Source organism: Theobroma umbraticum, unplaced genomic scaffold, assembly GCF_002168275.2.
Source record: "Theobroma umbraticum cultivar Fairchild unplaced genomic scaffold, ASM216827v3 scaffold_56.0, whole genome shotgun sequence".
In the NCBI taxonomy this organism is placed as follows: domain Eukaryota; kingdom Viridiplantae; phylum Streptophyta; class Magnoliopsida; order Malvales; family Malvaceae; genus Theobroma; species Theobroma umbraticum.
The window spans coordinates 10,304,993-10,319,806 of record NW_018397256.1 but is presented as its reverse complement, the minus strand read 5'-3'; the positions used below and the strand labels follow the sequence as shown (position 1 = coordinate 10,319,806).

Sequence of the window (14,814 nt, the reverse complement as noted above, 5' to 3'; positions counted from 1 at the left end):
ATACAAAACCCACCTGTATAGCAATTACAAAACAGAATTGCTTTTGGCTTGTAACATGAAATTGAGGCTTGTAGAATTATTTTTGATTTGTATTTTAATTTGTAATTAGTTATCAATCTGTGTGAGAGTTATTAATTGGCATAAAATTTGAGTATTAGAAGATCATTTTGAATACTTAAATAATTTAATAATATATTTCAACAATAAATTGGGTAACAAAAGTATTTTTCAACAACATTGCAGGGGAAATAATAATAATTGTAGATAATATCAAAACACATTTCCATTATCTAGAGGTTTTTAGAAGCAGTTTGAGTCCATTAATCAAAATAGAAAAATAAATCAGAAAATTTACAATTTTTGTAATCTAATCCTTTTCTTTTTCTTTTCTAACTGATTTTTTATTCTGAAACAATTAACTAATTCTAAGAAAATTAAAAAAAGTCTAAAATCATATTATTATTTCATTATTTCTATTTTCTTCTTACTAAAAAAGTACATAATTAACAATAAAGAAAATAAATAAATACCAAATAAAGCAAAAAATGTGCATAACTCTTTCAGGCAATTTTTGGAGCTAATAATTTTATTTTTGCTGTCTTGGTGAACACTCCTCTCTTTTTTTCCCCTTCTTATTTTTGCTCTCTTCCTTACTAAACGACGTTGTTTTCGCTACTTATAAAAACCCTCTTTAGAAAACTTAGTTTATTTTCTTTATCCACTCTCTCTCACTGGGCGCACCTTTTCGCCCTTTCTCTGCAACTTCATTGGAAAAACAAATCTCTATCTCTGAAGCAATTGTCTCTGGTGCAGTTGCCACGCGAAACTCCAAATCCAAAAAACAACACAATTGAAAGGGAATAATGCGAATACCTTAACCGATCGAACCCAAGAAGCAGAAACAGAGAGAAAAATGAAAGAGAAGAAGAAAATAAAGAGACATGGGACAAATGAACAGAAAACAAAAATCCTTTTAATAAAAAGAAAACCCCAAAACAACCGACGGATTGCAAAATGGGAGAGCTGCTACGATCAACTACAGGAAACCCAAAAACTTGGGAAGGCAGGATCCCAAAGAGCAGAAGAATCAATAAGAAGTAAAAATCTAAAAATACCCTTTAAACATAATAAAATATCAAGGGACAAGTGTTCAATGTAATGCAGCTATGTAGTTACGAATCAATATAGTTTAGACATGAAAGGTGCTCAGTGTTTGAGTGAATGCAAAAATTAAATTTTTCTTAATTTTTAAACAAATTTATGTGATTCCCATCTATGGATAGGAGACTCCTATTGGAGTTTGGACAATGTGGTGGCGTTCTTCACAAAAATCATTTTGATTTGGTGATTTACTTTGGAATAACCAAATCCCGTATCAAACCAAGAAAAGGAAAAAGAAAGAAAGAAAGAAAGAAGGGCTGAAAATGACATTAAAACATGTTCCTTCAACAAATACTAAATAATCACACGAAAATAATGACATCAAAGATCAGACTCTATTTTATAATTTATATGGAGATCTCCCATCTACCAAAAACAAACATGAATATAAAGTTGTTTAAGATATCTTGGATTGTGGGGCCTTCTACATAGATGGCAAATTTCCATCAGTGTTCAAATGCCACGTGGCTCATAAGGAACCAGCTCGAATCAAGCTCGTCATGCCAGCCCCCGGATCTGAGTAAAAACACAGAAAGCAATCCCGTTCCCCACTGAATCCAAAACGAAATTAAAAAAGAAAAAAAATTAAAAAAAGGTGGATATATATTTAGAGAATATAGAACTAAAATATTTAGACACAAAGGGGTCCGAGCGTGACTGTCAAATCTACATATTCTCTCTCTCTCTCTCTCTCTCTCTCTCTTTCTATCTAAAAACGCTCTCTCATAATTCAGAAAAACTCTTTTCCTTTAATTTTTGGTTCCTGAGATTCGATTCAATCGGCGCTCTTTTTCCACTCATCCTCGGGAATCCCTCGTCTTCCTTCTTTCAATCTGTGTCTCCTTCCCAGAATATAATGCTCCAGATTTTCAAGGTACATCTATAGAAAATATAATATTATATTTATAATTATTATTTATGTCTATCTGTAGAAAAGAATAAAAAGAAAAACATGTAATAAGATCTCTTTCTTTGTCCTTGTTTCTCTTTTGTTTAGTTAAATTAATGGGTTTTTTTTTTCTTTCAGCTGTTGGCTTTCTTTGAATTTTTTTCCTTTCTTACAAGACTTCGATCTTATCATCAGCGTCGTGTTCTTGTTTTAACACTCTCTTTGGTTTTTTTTTCTTTTGGTTTCCAACCTGGGAATTTTGGTGTGGTTGTGGAAGTTTTGTTTTGCTCTCAGAAAGGATTTTCTTTTGCCAAATGAGTGATGGGTTTTATGCTTCTGTAACTGCAACTTTTCTTCAAAGTACGTTTTGGTTTTTTGGTTTTGAATTCCCAATTTATGGTCCTTGGTTTCCGTTATTTTCCTTCTCCCTGAATTTGAAGCAATTTTTTTTATCTTTTTTCTGTTCAATTTGATAAATAAAAGCTATGTACATTTATGTTGTTTTTGTTTGTTGTTGATATATTTGATTTTCATTTTTGTTAAAAACCGATTAATAATGCTGTCTCTCTGCAGCAGTATAATACTCTCTCATGAGACTAATCTTCTCTGCATCATTGACTATATATATATATATATATATATATATATTTTTTTTTTCTTTTTTCTTTTTTGGTCTTTGAGATTCTTCTTTGAAACTCTGTGCTTTAGGTGGGTATTTTCTGAGTACATTAAAAAAGGTTCCCTTTTATGGAAATGGGATCTGCTTTTTCACATCTCATCATAAATAATGATAATAACAACAATAATAAAAATAAAAAATAGTAATAAGTAGTACTTGTAATATTTTTTTCATGTTTGTTACCTGATCCTTCTGTGAAAAGTAGAACCCATGGAGGCCATGATTTCTACTGCAGGCCTTTGTCTCTGATGCCCAAAATGCCTTAAAACAATTCCAACGCCTTCTTCATGTTTTGTCTGGGGTTTTGCTCTATATAGTATGTTAAGAGTTCGGATATGATTATGGGTATTTATTAAAAATAAATAAATTAGTAGTGTATTACTAGTAGCTTTATTTTTTTTATATAACGCATTTAACAACTGTTGTCTCATCTTTTGTTCGCTCTTATATTTCTTCTTTTCTTTTTGTTTTTTTGGATTCAGGCCCGGTTTTGATTTGATAGAACTCTGACTCAAAAAGTGGGGAAAAAATGGAGGGCGACGCGTTCTCAGGGCTTGGCAATGGTACTCAGATAGATAGCAAGATCGTGCAGACATTTCAGAAGAGCTTTGTTCAGGTTCAGCATATCTTGGACCAGAATAGGCTGCTCATCAATGAGATAAACCAGAATCATGAGTCCAAGATCCCTGACAACTTGAGCAGAAATGTTGGTCTAATTAGGGAGCTTAACAACAACATAAGAAGAGTGGTTGACCTCTATGCTGATCTTTCAAGTTCCTTCACCAAATCCATGGATGCCTCGTCTGAGGGGGATTCTAGCGGTGCTATGAAATCAGACGGCAAAGCTGGTCACAAAAGAAACAGGCCGGCTTGATTTAGAGAGAAAAAGTTGGGTTTTTCTTTTTTATTAGTAATTCTTTTGCATGGTGGCAAATGAAGAATCTTCACAGCTTTGTTGAGGTAGTAGAAAATGGTCAGATTCTGTAACTCCCCTCGTATCAGTGATGAACTGTCTTTAGTTCTCGACTTACTGCTCACATTTGTTAGACAAAATAATCGGTCTAAAATTTCTTCTATTGCATTGTAACTCCGTGTAACCCTGGATCTAATTGAAATGAAGCATGTGGGTGTTCATTTCTAATTTTTGCTGCTGTCTTGGTAATGGGTAATAAAAGTTACTGCTTTTACAATTAAACCTTCTCTTTCTCTTTGTCCTTTTCCATGTTATAAATGTCAATTTTTAGTTGTTTTACAAGGAAGGAGGAGCTGATCTTTTTGTGTCATGCAATTAGGACTTCTTAAATTTCACTGATAGAAAAAGAGGTCTGAGAGCTTTTAGTTTATCCTAACTTTTTCTCTTTCTCAAAAAGGCTGATATCTATTATGCCTCTTTACAAATATTTTCTCTCTCAGATTCTTTGCATGAAGGTTCATTGTCTACTTTTGGATGGAAACTCTCCATTATACCCTTTATTCCCTTTTCAACCTCAATCCAAAGCATATTTCTTCTAGACCTTAGCTGAGAAGTAAACACTGAAAGAGGTCTGAAGGTACTGTTTTCGGTCCTCTCCCATGATACCAAAGCTTCTCTTTGCGGAGGAATCACTGTTAACATTGCTTTTGTTTTTATGCTTTGTTAAGAAACTGAAAGCAGGTTCATACATCTCTGAGAAGATGCTCTGAAAAAATTTGTCGGAAAGCAGCTTTGGATAGTCATTTTGGTTCCCAATCACATACCACCACAGGATCAGAATCTCAGATAAGAGATGATGAGCTTTTGACCAATTTTTTTTTTTAAAAAAACGTTGCAGCCAATGGCAATCTCTTGGATGGTATTGGGTAAATGAAAATAAAGTATTGTATAGGGGAGGGGTTGTTTAAAACAAGGCACTAGAGTTGCTAGGGACAGACAGATATGTGCAAACAGTGACCCGCAACAACATGACAGGGGGCCCAAGGTTCTTCTTTTGGGATGAAACTGAACTTCTCCATGCTTATCCCTTCTCCTACTTAGGTTCTTTCTCTTTTACTTTTCCCCCATAGTTTTTCCCTTTTATTTTATATTCTCTTTATGTAATAAATGTCTTTTATGACTTCCTTCAAGTTGATGATTCCTCGCCTCAGCAGCTCTCGTTCTCTGATTGAGCAGGTGTCTTTGTTGATGGACCCACTTTACATGGCAACCTGATATCCTGATCTTTGGAGAGGAAAGGCCCACATGAGTGATTGCTGGAAAATGGCTTGTTTCTGGTTAGATTTTTTAAATTGGTGGTGAGGGAATTACCTCATCTACCATTTGGTCCATGCTCCAAACGCACACATTCAACTCACTTTATATCTATTATTCATTCTCCCATTGCCTTTATCTGTCATTTAAGCTCATGTTTTTGTTCTTTCTACTTCTTTTCCGTCTCATCCTGACTGATTCTTCATTCTTCCCCCCACCCCCACTGCATCTATGTGCTCATAACAAAACTTTATTGCTACATTATTATTATTAAATCAAAACTTTATAGTATTTGCTTTCCTATCGACTGTTGCAAGAAAAATGTCGGCTAACAACCATTGTAGAGCTAATAGCCACCAAAATGCTTACTGGCGTATTGTATTTGTAAGCAAGTGAAAATTCTGGATTCTGATTTATTTATTCATGAAGCTCAACAACAAATGCATGATCACACCCAACAACATATATAGAAAAAAAAAAAAGAATCTATTCTAAGGAGCAATACGGTTTTGATTATGACAATTAATTTATGGCATAAATATATTTCGGTAAAACGTCTCTCTCAAAGGTGACATATAAGTACAATTTCAAGTAAAGATTGTTATTATCCATATTCAGGCACATTTGTGGAGGCCTTCTCTTTTGAAAATGAAAAGCATATATCTTTTATCTAAACACTGAATGTGATTTTTAGATGCCACCACCACATTTTTTTTTCTCATTGATAATTAAGTTTGGAAAATAAATTTTTAAAATAACTAATTCTTTTTGGAAGTACAAGGTGACCACCATAATTGGGCCACCAATCCTTATTTCTTCTTTCCATGTTATATTCTCTATTTTAATCTCCTTCAATATATAAAATAGTAGTAGTAGTAATTAGTATTATTTATCTGCAATAAGAAATAAACAAAAGTATTAATGTTTTTTGCTTAAGTATAAGGATTATCCTTTAAATATGTCACAATAATGTATAAGATAATAATTTTGAAATAAGATTGAAAAGATATAAATCTTGATGACATCGATCAATATCAAATCCAACGTAGGCCGGCCAGTAAGCACTCTAAGAAATCCCTTTGAATTCCACCAGATCAAACAAAATGGTAATTACCAAATGATGCCAATAATAATAATAATTTGCATAGTTTAAGGTAATCATGTAAGTTGTTGAAGATGGAAATAATTCTGGTGGCTAATTAAAGGGTCTAAAAACCTAGCCAAGACAAATTAAACATGCTATAACATTACATGTGAAATGGGAATCTACTTTTTCTTTTCTTTTTTTTTTGTTTGCTTTCTTTCCTTTTTGTTCCTTGCATTTCCAGCAAATAGGTTGGAAAGGAACCCCAGTCTAGCTTCCCCCACTTTTATCCTATAATAATCAAGGATCTCTTATGGGGTTATCAACATCATTAGTTGGAACAGATTGTGGTCATCCAATTATAATAACCCATGTTTTCCTCTTGAAAACGACTAATTATGCTCTAATTACATTTATTTATAATAACATTAAATAAATGAACATTTTTCAGGAAATGGGCATGGAGATCTCCCAAAGAGATGCAGGAAAAGGGTTATCTTCAGCATTTTCTTAGGGTGACCCACAAAAAAGGAAGTTGCTTTATAACAGATGTATCAAGTAACTAGAGTTGCAACTCTGATTGGGCAATCTTAAAAGAAAACATATGGTTGTTTAACTGATCAAACAGTGAGTGGGTAGGGAAAAAAGGCTTTCCCTTGTCTCCATAATTGTGCATTTGAAAAAGGATAGGATTACAGTTGTCTCATCGCTTAGAAAAAAGTATGTCCATGTACCATTCCCCCTTTCTAGTTTCTTTCTCTTTACTTTGATTTGCAATAGACAACTTTATCACAAGATGCTAAAGAATTCCCAACTTTTCTTTTGAATATCTTTGATGATGAGGAAGGGAGATAAGATTGGAGCTTACGACACAGCTAAACTTATTTTCTTTTCTACGGATTCTATTCTTTTTCTATCGAAACACCCCTTTGTTTTGTTGTCTTTTACTCATTCCTCCAGGTGCAAGTAAATTATTAGGCAGCTTTAGGGGTTCCGGTTCCATGCCTATGTACTGCTATTTGCGCAATGAAAAAGCTGGAAGTTCCGTGATTTGTTAGGCACCTTTAATTTAAGCTCTTCCCCCTTCATTCTTCAACCCAATAAAAGGATACTCTTAATTATGAATTGAAAGGCTAAAACATTTGTGTATGTTAATGAATTCTAGCCTCCAGGCTAGACCATGCTCTAGGGTAGTATATGTAATAAAATTTACTTCTTTTTAAGTATCTAATAGAGAATCTATGCTTAACGAGTATGTTTGAGTGCACTCTTTAATATTACTATGTAAAGTATTATTTTCACTCGATATTTTGAAGATCATCACTTTAAATATCAAATATTTTATTCAATATAAGAAAATATTACTGTAAGCAAAATTTTGTGTTATAACTAATATTAGTGAATGCTTAATTTTCTACATTGGTATTACGAATCTAAAATACTAAGGAATATTCATTTTGATCTGACAAATTGAATAAAATGGTCAATTAATGAAACTTTATTTCATAATGTAGTCGTAGTATAGCTGGGTCGAAGTAATGGGCCGCCAGGTTTGTAAAGAGGAATGGCTTTCACTTTTCAGGTTCATCGGGTCTGAACTATGACCTTCTACGGGCCCTTTCCTTTTGTAGATGTGATCCAAATAATCAAACCCGGTCCACGTTTGAAAATTATCCATATAAGCCGCGGTTCTAAATCCCAAACCCTAGCGAGGGTTTGCAGCCGTCTTAAGATCTCATCTCTCTGCAGCTTCCCTTCCTTCCCCTCACTTTAACCCAAAAAGCATGGCAGCTCAAATCAGCAAAAAGCGAAAGGTATTGCCTCCAGTTTCTTCTTCTCATTTCTTCCATTTGTTTCGTAAATTTCATCGAAATTATTTTGTTTATTTCCCATCACTTTCAGTTTGTGGCTGACGGAGTCTTCTTTGCGGAACTCAACGAGGTCTTGACCAGGGAGCTGGCTGAGGATGGATACTCTGGAGTCGAGGTCAGAGTTACCCCCATGCGCACCGAGATCATCATCAGAGCCACCCGCACCCAAAACGTTCTCGGTATCTTTCTAAAAATATTGTTCTTTTTCTAGACCAAGGCTACTTCTTTTTTGATTCTCGATTTTGAAATTTATGATAATTGGGGATTGTAGGTGAGAAAGGGAGGAGGATTAGGGAGCTGACCTCAGTGGTTCAGAAGCGATTCAAGTTCCCAGAAAACAGCGTTGAGCTTTACGCTGAGAAGGTCAACAACAGAGGCCTTTGCGCTATTGCTCAGGCCGAGTCTCTTCGCTACAAGCTTCTCGGAGGTCTTGCTGTCCGAAGGTACATACTGAAAATTGATTCATTTTACAGATTTTAAAGCCTGTTAATGCTAAATTTAGTGTTCATGTCAATGTGCGACTTTATATGCAATATATTTAATTGAGTTTAAATTATTAGAGTTTGTTAATGGTTGTTGTATAACGTCATCTACAAAGCAGATTGGTATTTCACTACCAGTTTTTGTGTCGGAAGATGACAAAAGCTATTAGATAATATATTTCCTCTGTTCCATAATCCTGCTGAAAATTCATTTGTTTTTCTTGCAGTAACCTTAGGGATGGAACAATGCCAGTTTTTTTCTTCTTAATTTCTTATTGTGATATGTAATTGATTTTGTATGCGAATGTGATGTATTTATAGATGTCAAATGACCTGGTTGTGCATATGAAAATTTGCGAAATCTATGTTTTCTTTTGTTCATTTTTGGTTTTAGCCAGGGGTTTCATGACATTTTTTGACTATATCTAGTCATCTATAAAGCAAATAGGTTATTCCTGTACCGATTTTGTGTCGGAAGATGACAAGATTAATTCAATCCTCCATCCCATCATCCTGTTTGAAATTCATTGTTTTCTTCCAGTAACATTTGGGAGGATACATCTTCAGAGCTATCGATTTCATTATTCATTTTTTGGTGCAATTATTTGGTTTCTCTGTGTGTATGTTATGGATTTTATTTGAAATTTGTGAACTTGTTGATGTTGTCATAAATGGTGTAAATTGGTTGTTTTTGTTTGTGGATTCAAGCTGATAGCTGGGATGGTTGATATTCTATTTCAGGGCTTGCTATGGTGTCTTGAGATTCATCATGGAGAGTGGTGCCAAGGGATGCGAGGTTTGTAAACTAGCTGATTTTGGAGTTAATATGACATTGTGTCCTTTATTTGACTTATGTTTTTAACTTGTATGTTTTTTTTGCTTCCTTGTGCAATAGGTTATTGTTAGTGGAAAGCTAAGGGCACAGCGAGCCAAGTCTATGAAATTCAAGGATGGGTATATGATTTCTTCTGGTCATCCAGTCAATGAATATATTGACTCTGCTGTCAGACATGTTCTTTTGAGACAGGTTCGCAATCCATTTATTTTCTCTGGTTTGCCCCATTTGATTGTCATTTCTGACCAATTTTAGGATTGTTAACACAGGGGGTACTAGGTATCAAGGTCAAGATCATGCTCGACTGGGATCCCAAGGGTAAGCAAGGCCCTACAACTCCACTACCTGATCTTGTCACAATCCACCTTCCCAAGGAGGATGAAGAGACCGTCAAGTTTAAGCCCGAAACAACAGATATTGAGATTCCGGTGGTCGCTTAAAGCTCAATGATGACCATTTTGATGATAGTTTTCTATTTAATTTTGGGAGTATGCAATTGCCGTAGTTTTTGAAGCCAAAATTTGGCCCCAAAGACCGCTGCTGGATGCTTTTGTATTTTTCTTTGATGTTTCTCAAATTTTGTTACACTAAATTAGTTTTCATTAAGGATTTATTATTTTTTGAAGTTTATAATGTCATTTTGGTCTCTGCCTGTGGTTGGTGTTTCATTCTCTGTTGAGGCAGGCATTTGAAATCTTCAGACAGTATGATGAGCGTTGCGGTGTAATGCTGTATTTTACTTCTTACTGCACACTCTTTTGTTTAGAACACTCTTTTTTTGCCAAGAAAATGAGGAGAATAAGAGAATGGAGAGCTAAAAATAAATAATTGTTTTGAATGCCATGAATGCTGAAGAAGATTATCCATTTGCCCCCGGTAGAAGCTTTCCAGAGTCTTTCCAAAATGGGTAATGCTCCTGCCTGGTGTGTGCTGGTTGGTTAACGGTTATCAAAAACTTCCAAGCAAACTTATTTTACTCTCAAATCGAGTTTGTAAAGCCTCCGCTAGGGGTCACACAAGAAAGACGAAAAAAAAATAAAAAACCCACAACGCTGCGTTTAGAGTGAAAACCATCGATCGAGGTTCAAATGACCCGCCAGGTATGCGGGCTTGTGACAGTAAATATGTCCTAAACAGAATATTGGTGCCCATTTTCTCGTTTCAAAAATCAAAACCAAATTCTCCTCCATCTCAAGTCGGTTATATCTTTTTCCCCAAATCCCCGCCATCGGACCATTACCTTACCCCTCTATCGTTTCTCACTATGCTTCTCCCTCCTATCAATTGCCGTTAATCTGTCTAAAAATTCACCCCAAAAAATTTTAAATTCCTTCACATTTTATAGGCCGTTAGGGTTTTTGCTCGCGAGATTTAGTTTTAGTCGCGAAGATGCCAGTTAATCTCACGCGCAACGCGATTGCGTCGATCAACGCTGGCGATGTGAACTCCAAGCCGTTGGTTCAGGTGGTGGATATCAAGCTGATTGGCAACTCTCAGGAGAGATACCGGTTTCTACTATCCGATTCCGAATCCGCTCAGCACGCGATGCTCGCCACTCAGCTCAATGAACAAGTTAGGACCGGACGAGTCGAGAAAGGATCTATCATCCAGTTGATCGATTACATTTGCAGCACTGTTCAGAATCGCAGGTGCGATTGACTGCTTATCTACTTGAAACTAATCAATTAATTTGAATGTTGATATACGAATTTTTTTTGGAAAGTAAGTGTTGATATACGATTATGTAGTTTCAAAATTCAGTTTGGGAAGACTTGAGATTCAACTTTGAACCTTTTATTTTTTAAAATACAAGAGCAAAGTTCGTTTTGCTTTTTTTTTGGGGGGTTGAAGATTTGAGAAATTCAAATTCATTTTTATTAAGCGTCCAAGTTGATTGGTGCCTTGAATACAAAGTTGAAGGAACTTTTAAGCGGATGAATTATCGTTAATCCTATCTGCTCCTAATGAACTTAAATAAAAGGTAAGCCTAGGACCATTGTTGAGTAGATTATTCATATTCAAGATATCACTTAAAGTAAGGAGGAAACGAAATCATATTATTCATTCTCCACAGTGTATAATTTGAAATCAAATATGTTACATAGCCTTCAGAAACATGTTTTGAAAATAATTACGTTTCATGCCTTATAAGTCACTACATGTTCGTGGAAGTTCTATTGCTTTCAGCTCTTTTGATTGATAGTTGGTGACATGTTCATTTAAGAAGTCTTGGATAAATTTTTTTGTTGTTCTCTCTGTGTAGGATTATTGTTGTTCTGAATATGGAGACTATAATTCCAGAGTGTGAAATAATTGGGAATCCAAAACTTCTTACGGATTCTGATTCAGCAAGGCCTAATAGCAATTTGGAGCCTTCAGTGAAGTCTAGCAATTATAAATATAGAGCCAATGTTCCCACTAACAATGTCCAGAGTTTTCGCCCGACTATTCAACCCCCGTACCAGCCGCCTCCAAATTACAAAATTCAGGGCCCAATAATGAAGAATGAGGCACCAGCACGGATTATTCCTATTGCTGCTTTGAATCCTTATCAGGGTCGTTGGGCAATCAAGGCTCGTGTGACTGCAAAAGGGGATCTGCGTCGCTACAACAATGCTAGGGGGGATGGGAAGGTCTTCTCCTTTGACCTCCTTGACTCTGATGGAGGAGAAATACGGGTGACCTGCTTCAATGCTGTTGTTGACCGCTTCTACAATGTTATTGAAGTTGGTAGAGTCTACTTAATTTCAAAGGGTAGCTTGAAACCTGCACAAAAGAATTTTAACCATCTGAAGAATGAGTGGGAGATATTCTTGGAATCAAATTCAACTGTGGAGCTTTGCCCTTATGAAGATGGCTCTATTCCAAGACAACAGTTCTCCTTCAGACCTATCTGTGAAATTGAGAGTGCTGAAAACAATTCTATACTTGATGTTATTGGTATTGTGATAACTGTTAACCCTTCAGTTCCTATTTTGAGGAAGAATGGTATGGAAACTCAGAGAAGAATTCTGAATTTGAAGGATGCATCTGAAAAGAGTGTTGAGCTAACCCTTTGGGGTGATTTCTGCAACAAGGAAGGTCAAAAGCTGCAAGAGATGGTTGATTCTGGGTTTTTCCCAGTTTTGGCTGTTAAAGCTGGCAAGGTCAGTGACTTCAATGGAAAATCAATTGGCACTATTTCTTCCACGCAGCTCTTTATAAATCCAGATTGTCCAGAGGCACAGGGTCTTAGAGACTGGTTTGAAAAAGGGGGGAGGAATACTGCTTCTATCTCTATTTCCAAAGAAAATTTGCCTGGAGGATCCAAGAATGAGATACGTAAAACCTTGTCTCAGATCAAGGATGAGGGTCTTGGAAGATCTGATAAGCCAGATTGGGTCACAGCAAGGGCGACTGTAGTTTTCATTAAAACAGATAATTTCTGTTACACAGCTTGCCCATTGATGATTGGAGATAGACAATGCAATAAGAAAGTGGCACGGTCGCTTAAAAATAAATGGCTGTGTGACCGTTGTAATCAAGAATTTGAGGAATGTGAGTACAGATATCTTCTCCAGGTTCAGATTCAAGACCATACAGGACTGACATGGGTAACAGCTTTCCAGGAATCTGGGGAAGAAATCTTGGGATGCTCAGCGAAGGAATTGTACTCATTGAAATATGAATTGCAGGATGATACCAGATTTGGTGAAATTATTCGCAGCAGACTTTTTAACCAATATGTATTTAAGCTTAAAATCAAAGAGGAACTCTATGGTGATGAACAGAGGGTGAAAATCACTGTAGTCAAGGCTGAAAAGGTGAACTACTCCGTCGAAAGCAGATACCTTCTAGACTTGATTTTGAAGAATTTGCAAATTAGAAAAAAATTTTGAACGAAAGTAATGATTTTAGGAGCTGGAACTTTGGTCCTATGTAGTTGATTAACATTTCTTTGGCATTATTTGTTACACAATTGTTGTTAGTGATTCAAGTTTTGAATATGAATTGATCAAATATTGTAGGGATCTTTGAAGAAATGTATAGTGGCTATAATTCTGCATGTTCTTAATCTGAGGTGTTGCATGTTATTTTTTTTAAAGTAAAGCTTAAGTGACTTGAGCTAATGATATTGCTTATGCAGCATAATCATTTCAGCAGTCGAAGTTTGATGTATTGAACATTAAATCTACACTGCCATTGGCCGGTTTCGCCATAGAATGTTTTGTTAGATTCCTGATGAAGCAACCTAAGAGATTGGAATCCAATGTAGAAGATCCCTACACATTGCTGCATAAACTTCTGTTTGTTTCCATAATTTAGCTGCACGCAATCTTTTTATTTATGGTTTATGATTGCCTATTAGTTTGAAAATGCCATGGCCCAGTTAATATTGTTTGGGTCTGCTTTGCCTTCACGGAGGTTGATCAATCATGATGGTTCTGCAAGGCTTTGTGCCAGAGCAACGCATCCATTGACTTGTCCTATTTCTGAAGGGGATGTGTTTGCACCGATTTTGTATATAAGAGATAGAAATTTCAGAATTCACAGGGTCTCAGCCACAAATTACACGCACTCAGAAGACAGAGTTCATTAATGGAAACATCGAACAGATACATAAACAGGGTTTTTTTTTTATCCAAAAAAGAAAAAATTCACTGCATCCCAGAATTATATGGCTCAGCTACGCTTGACAGGGTCGAAGTTGGCCACACCAATCACGGCTCCAACAATGGCAGCAAGCACTACACCTCCAGCTACAATGCTAAGCAAGAAGTTCTTGAGGGATGGGGTAATTCCATCGGCGGCTTGAGCCACCTCGGGGATCACCATGGATGTTGTCAGTGCAGCAGCTGTCAACCCAGCGACCGCCTTCTCCTTGAGTGAAGAAGCCTTGACTTCCGGCCTCCCGTTGGGTCTTGCAGGCGCCAATGCCCTCGATGGCTTGACCGGCAGTGGCTTGAAGAAAGCCTCGGAGCTTGGCACCCTCTTTTGGCTAGCACGAGTTAATGGCAGAGCCATTGTAACAGCTGAAGTGGAAGCCATTGGTTTTCTTCTGTGTCTCGCCCTGAGTCTAAAACCAACACCTTCTCTTCTTGTGAAAATTTTCTTCTATGGAAATAGAGAAGACGGGGTGTTGCAATGTGTGTTTTTGAGAGCAGGGGAGATGGAGGAGGGGTGTAATGAGAGGTGGAAATTAGAGATATCAAGTGGCCTTGTCATCTCAATCTCTGTCCTATGTGGCAGCTTCTCAAGCTGGAATTGATGGATAAGGTTATCTTATTGGTCCAATCCCGCATCAAGTTTCAAATTTGGGAGAGAGTTTGTATGGCTGGCCACCCACTGACCCAGAAAGAAAAGGGACTGATTTCTTTTCTTCTAGTCTGTGGTTCTTATCTATTTGGGCTTCTTTTGGGCCCATTAGTTGGGCCGTTGGCCGGTTTACTTTGACCAAACTATCATCTTAAAAGAGTGTAATTATTATTTTAAGAATATAAGTGGATTTACTCTGAAATAACATTATTAATTTTGTTTGTATGTCAGAGTCAATATTGAAGCCAAAAACTAGATGAATTGAAGTAAAAATATTTTCTGACTAACTTG

The 14,814-nt window shown here is 36.3% G+C and overlaps 4 protein-coding genes across 4 annotated transcripts; 3 read left to right on the top strand and 1 right to left on the bottom strand.

Annotated features, from left to right (window-relative positions):
- The first annotated feature begins 1,783 nt into the window (after nt 1–1,783).
- Nucleotides 1,784–3,870, top strand: ELF4-L3 (ELF4-like 3). Its single transcript, XM_021420498.2, has 2 exons — nt 1,784–2,035; nt 3,212–3,870. The coding sequence occupies exon 2, from the start codon at nt 3,259–3,261 to the stop codon at nt 3,601–3,603; it is 345 nt and encodes a 114-aa protein (XP_021276173.1). The 5' UTR covers nt 1,784–2,035; nt 3,212–3,258; the 3' UTR covers nt 3,604–3,870.
- Nucleotides 3,871–7,718: 3,848 nt separating this feature from the next.
- Nucleotides 7,719–9,861, top strand: LOC110411713 (small ribosomal subunit protein uS3x-like). The gene is made up of 6 exons (XM_021421994.2): nt 7,719–7,854; nt 7,943–8,090; nt 8,183–8,354; nt 9,135–9,189; nt 9,289–9,420; nt 9,498–9,861. The coding sequence occupies exons 1-6, from the start codon at nt 7,825–7,827 to the stop codon at nt 9,666–9,668; spliced, it is 708 nt and encodes a 235-aa protein (XP_021277669.1). The 5' UTR covers nt 7,719–7,824; the 3' UTR covers nt 9,669–9,861.
- A 511-nt stretch (nt 9,862–10,372) lies between these two features.
- Nucleotides 10,373–13,623, top strand: RPA1A (replication protein A 1A). The gene is made up of 2 exons (XM_021421993.2): nt 10,373–10,877; nt 11,492–13,623. The coding sequence occupies exons 1-2, from the start codon at nt 10,618–10,620 to the stop codon at nt 13,104–13,106; spliced, it is 1,875 nt and encodes a 624-aa protein (XP_021277668.1). The 5' UTR covers nt 10,373–10,617; the 3' UTR covers nt 13,107–13,623.
- Nucleotides 13,624–13,776: 153 nt separating this feature from the next.
- Nucleotides 13,777–14,398, bottom strand: PSBX (photosystem II subunit X). Its single transcript, XM_021421995.2, has one exon. The coding sequence runs from the start codon at nt 14,254–14,256 to the stop codon at nt 13,891–13,893; it is 366 nt and encodes a 121-aa protein (XP_021277670.1). The 5' UTR covers nt 14,257–14,398; the 3' UTR covers nt 13,777–13,890.
- Nucleotides 14,399–14,814: the final 416 nt, after the last annotated feature.